We start from the raw sequence: 5,256 nt of genomic DNA, 5'->3' as shown, positions 1-5,256 counted from the left end.
AAAGTAAGGAAGAAATTAACTTTCTATAGGAGTAGATCAAATAGATTCATTGATTTCAATTTATTTTTATCTGTAAATGTAATTACCACTGGGTAACTTCACTAAAATTACCAACAGTTAGTAAACATTTTGTTCAAATCCGAAATGATGTTACCGTATCTATTATAAATTTTCAAGTGGTTCGATAAAATACTGAAAGTTACTAGGATAAACTGACTAGTAAGCTACACAGAATCTATTTGAAATTCATAGATGAATAGATTTTTGGTAGATAGACTCACTAACTGATTGACTAGTAATTTAAATATAAAGACCTAAAACTTAAAACCATTATTTTTACTCAAGATATTCAAATAAAGACTTTCGATTTCGGTGACTATTTTTCCTCTGAGTTAGGTAGAGTGATTAATTAAATCAGGATCAAAAACAGAAAGTCGCTTCTACCTCTTCAAATAGTAGTGAAGACGAAAAATTCACAAGTATTTTGAATGCTATATTTTCAGTTGATTGTTTTAAGATATCTATTATGACAGACGATTTGACCATGAGGTGAAAAATTCCGAGGCTATTTTTCTAAGAGTTTTATTGATATATATTGACTGCATGTTGATTAAGTATTTTTGTTTATTTATTTCAGTATTACCCTAGTTTCAAGCTTTTAATTGGACTGTAAATTGTTACTATATCATTTTGTCACTCAAAAACTAGAATCGATCATTTGTGTACCCAATATTTTATTTTTTTTCAATAAATGTTGTTGTTCCGTGTTAATACTGTTACTCAATTGATCTGCTTAGTGGTCTTCTCTTGTATGCATACAAATGAATGTCTAAACTATAATGACAATCTTGGACTGGTGATCATTGGTCTTATGTTTTTTCTGTTTGTCCGAAACTAGTTAGTATTGAACCAACGGTCAAGCATAGAGTATCAGTTTTCTCGTCCTTTTAGCATATTGATTGCTTAAGGTCGTCTAAACATATTGTTCAGTGCTAGGATATAACAATATCAATCTAGTTAGTCTAATTCTTTTTGATTATAAATGAATAATTGATGTCCATCAATAAATTACATAATAGTTTTACAATATTATATAGTTGAGATCATGAGTCGATTGAAGCTAGACCACCATGGAAAACCTGAATGCACTGGACGGCCGTTTCGTCTTATTATGGGACTCCTCAGCAGTGCGCACCCACGATCCCGTCTCGCGAAATTCAAACCCAGGAACTACCAGTCTCGCGCCAGGGCACTTAACCGATAGACCACTGAGCCGGTCGGCATCGAACGGTGTTAATGTCTTACCTCAACCGATCCACGAAATTGAGCAACCATTCACCAATGTCTTTAGTGAGCTGATATCTCCCAACAGACCAGGTTGAACTCCACTGGTTACTGCTTCTCACTAAAACTCCAAGAAATACCTCATCAAGCCAGTCACTAGTTTTACAATATATTTTTAACAATCTGATTACATATTAACATATTAATAATATCGTATGAATTGATATGAAACTCAAATGAATAATTAGTTTTAGTAGTAAATATAATGAAGGGAGAAAACATCATCGAAGAAAATAAACAACATATTTTAATATCAACTTTGACCTGTTTGTAAAATTTCTAGTTTTTATAGTAAATTGCTTTGATATGTAAACATGTTCTGCGAATATTTAAAATATGTAAATGAAACAAATTTAAATTTTTAAAACTTTTCTTCGTAAAGGATAAAAAGTATACTTTAATGATATGTCACATTTTAATAACTTCTTCTGTAGCTCTTCTAGGGCTATTGTCGGTCCCAAGCTCGGGTAAATGAGGAGAGTTGAGAGTGAGGTCAACAACCCCATCCCTTAAAGAATACACGTAAATTGTCATTTTATAAATGGAAAAGTTTAAGAGGATAAACGAAATTGTATATATTGAGAGAATCAACAGTTGATAAAGTATATTTTTTTCATGACAGTGTGTACTTTTATAGTCATGAACAGTTTTGTAATGTTTTCATTTTGGTAGATAGAATTGTCAACTAGAGAAAACGTCCTATGTAATATGAAAATTTTAACGGAAAACATTCATATCAAACCTCTAAATAGGCACTCATGATTTCGAAATTTTCACTTATCAAAATAATCTGAGAATCATTTCACAAAAGTTTAAATAAAACTTAGTTTTTATATTTGTGGGAATTCGTGTTATTCCAAGATAGTAAAGAGATGACAAAAACTCTAGGTCTTCGTTTCGTGTTTTAAAATTCATTCATTCTATAGTATCACGTTACCTTCATCAAACATCATTGTTGGGTTATCTTTCCACCTGTACGAAATAGCACTCCTTGATTAGTTATTTTTATATAATGGTATTAATTGGTAACACAAACTGCCATCAGAATACATGTAGTACACTGACTTATTTGTTTAGATTGCAACTTTTTGTATGTTTATTGTATGTCGTTATTGTTGTTACAATTTGATTTTTGATGTAATATTTTCAATTTAAAAACTTTTTAAGACTCTCAATGAAGCTGTTTGAATAAATTGTTCAATTAAGATTGGACAACCCTAAGAATATCCTTAGAATCACGAATCTTTGACTTATTCCACGAAAGGATAATAAGTAGCACTGCAAGTGATCCTCTTCTAATCAAACTTCTTTTATTCAGTTCACAGATTTTGTTGACTAAACATTATTGTTCTAAATTATAACTTACCCACTGAATACGAAAACGAATATTGATGAACTTGAGAAAGTTAATTGTCGGTAAAGTATTGTTATCGTAATGGTGAATATTATTTAGATTAACGATATTAGCAGATTTTACTCAAATAGAGATTAACGTTTTTCGCACCAAACGTTTTCCTGTGAGTTTACAAATATTTCATTTCGTGATAGAATGCATAGCACTATACCATACCATCGTTGGGTATGATTCATGATTGGCTACTACAACTCTAAGATTTCACTGAAGAATCAAAGACTAGGGATGGTATGATTTATATTTCATTCAGAGGTTCATATAGTGTAGTTTCACATTTGGATTGACTTAGTTCACGGATAGAACGTTGTCTAATGCTTTCTGTTATTCATTGGTTTCTCATCGAACATTAGTTTCATTACAAAATAAATTAATCGCCATAAATCTCTAAAATATTTTATGATATGTGTATTAACTGGTTAATATTTTGTAAATTTGCCCGTATCATTCGAATTGCAATACAATGCCTTTACATCTGTTCATACTATTTTTGTTGTCGTTATGCTTTGATTCACTTTTATCTACTGGATTATATCATGTACAGATATGAGAAATGCTATTGTGTACACTACAATCAATAATATCATGTATTTTGTATTCATCACTGTTGCTATTACTATTAATATATGTTTTACTATCCTTGAAAAATATGTGACGAAATATTTGATATCAAAAAGAAAATAAGAGAAAAAAATTGACGAAATTTCTAAAGCATTGACACGTTATTTATTTAGTTAAACAAACAACTACATAAAATGTTTAGTTGGCATAAGTATGATGTTGGATTATTGAGGACGACTTTTAGAGAATCATTGAAAATTAGGCTGTGCTAGGACAGGTTTGAAATTACTATATATACTTTAATAGTTGAATTCATGAGTCGGTTTAAGCTAGACCGAAGGCCTTGGGTTCGAGCCCCGTATCCAGGATCGTGGATGTGCACTGCTCATGAGTCCCATACTAGAACGAAACGACTGTCCAGTGCTTCCAGGTTCTCCATGGTGGTCTGACTTAAGCCAACTCATGAATTCAACTATAAACTTACTAAAATTTCCACAAAACGCCATTCTGATACTATGTATACGTTTTATCATAACATTTACATAAATCAGTAGATTAAATATGATATTAAAATAATGTTTTAATTTGACTCAACACTAAGATGTTGAAACCTAAAATTGCATCTTTTTTAGAACTTGTATATATCTGACTTCTCAGTTTTTTATTTGATTGTTTCTACTCTGAATAAACCACTAAGGTTTGATGAAACAATCAGAATGATAAAATGTGGTAAAACATCTATTTTTCATTCACAACACTATGAAAGCATCCATTTAGAACCAATCGAAATGGGGTAATGAGATTAAAAACATAACTTGGAGATTGATTTGTACATGAATAATTTGGTTTAAAATTGAGGTTGGAACTATGGAAATGTAATGATTAGTATGTTTGACAAATTACATATATATTGAAGAACATGACTATATTGACCTATGAATATTGCAGGAAATTGTCAAGGAAATACTACTGAAACGAATATACCCAAAGTATTTATTGATTCTTGTGGAGTTTCAAAAATATATTACATTACTCAAGATGCAGTTGGTGCTGTGATATGAATGTTTACTGTATCATAAATTAAAACATAATTATCAATCATAGTTACAGTAATATAATAAATTTCTGAGAAAAACTACGTTTAACTTGTACCATATATTAAAATTTAATTTAAAAATTCTGATTACATTTTTTTGATAATCTGTATATAATATAAAATTTTTTTTAATGAACAGAGGGTATGGCCTGCCACGAAAATTATATTGCCTCGCTCGAATTTTCAAGGGCCGACAAGAGCGTTCCGGACACCACAAGAAGGGTGGTGCTTTACGGAGGCTAGCCCCCTATCTCCGGACAAGCCGATTCCGGGGGGGGGTGGATGCACTTCTAACAAAGGAAAGAGAACTCTTCTCAGAACTTTCACCGAGGTTTCCGAGGCCCGACACACACCAGTCTCCGTGGACAGGGTCGGGAATATTAACCCGATTCCCTTTCGATTCAGGGGGCTGTTCATGACCCATTAATAATAATTTCAGTTTAGTTATTGTCCACTTATCTAATGACTTATTTATTTTTAATCGCTGGATTATGTATTTGGTTTTTGATTTAACATTACTGACATGAGAATACGTGATTAGTATCAATTTTGATAAATTAAAATGAATTTTTCCTGTCTTTTTTAATACAAGAAATCGGTACATCAATAATGAATAGGGTATATTTTATAAATTAATTTATCCATATCAACTTAGATTTCATTATTTACAATTAATTATTCACATAACTAAATTGAGCATGTATATGAATCTCAGCAAATGAATTTGAAGAAAATCCAACGTTTCGCCTGACAATCTGGTCCAAGCTTTTCCTTGAAAAAAACTGAGATTTCACAAATATATTATTCCTATTTAATGTCTTACATCAACTTGGTTCCCAAATAC

General features: G+C 31.1%; 1 protein-coding gene across 1 annotated transcript; it reads right to left on the bottom strand.

The window, feature by feature from the left end:
- Positions 1-4,659: 4,659 nt before the first annotated feature.
- Smp_204860 (unnamed protein product) lies at positions 4,660-4,836 on the bottom strand (the record flags this gene model as incomplete). The annotated part of the gene is made up of 1 exon (XM_018797043.1): positions 4,660-4,836. One exon carries the CDS (start codon positions 4,834-4,836, stop codon positions 4,660-4,662), a length of 177 nt encoding a protein of 58 aa, XP_018646829.1.
- Positions 4,837-5,256: the final 420 nt, after the last annotated feature.

The sequence above is a fragment of the Schistosoma mansoni genome (assembly GCF_000237925.1).
Source record: "Schistosoma mansoni, WGS project CABG00000000 data, supercontig 0169, strain Puerto Rico, whole genome shotgun sequence".
Classification (NCBI taxonomy): domain Eukaryota; kingdom Metazoa; phylum Platyhelminthes; class Trematoda; order Strigeidida; family Schistosomatidae; genus Schistosoma; species Schistosoma mansoni.
The sequence above is the reverse complement of the archived record's forward strand: the minus strand, read 5'-3'. Positions and strand labels throughout refer to the sequence as shown.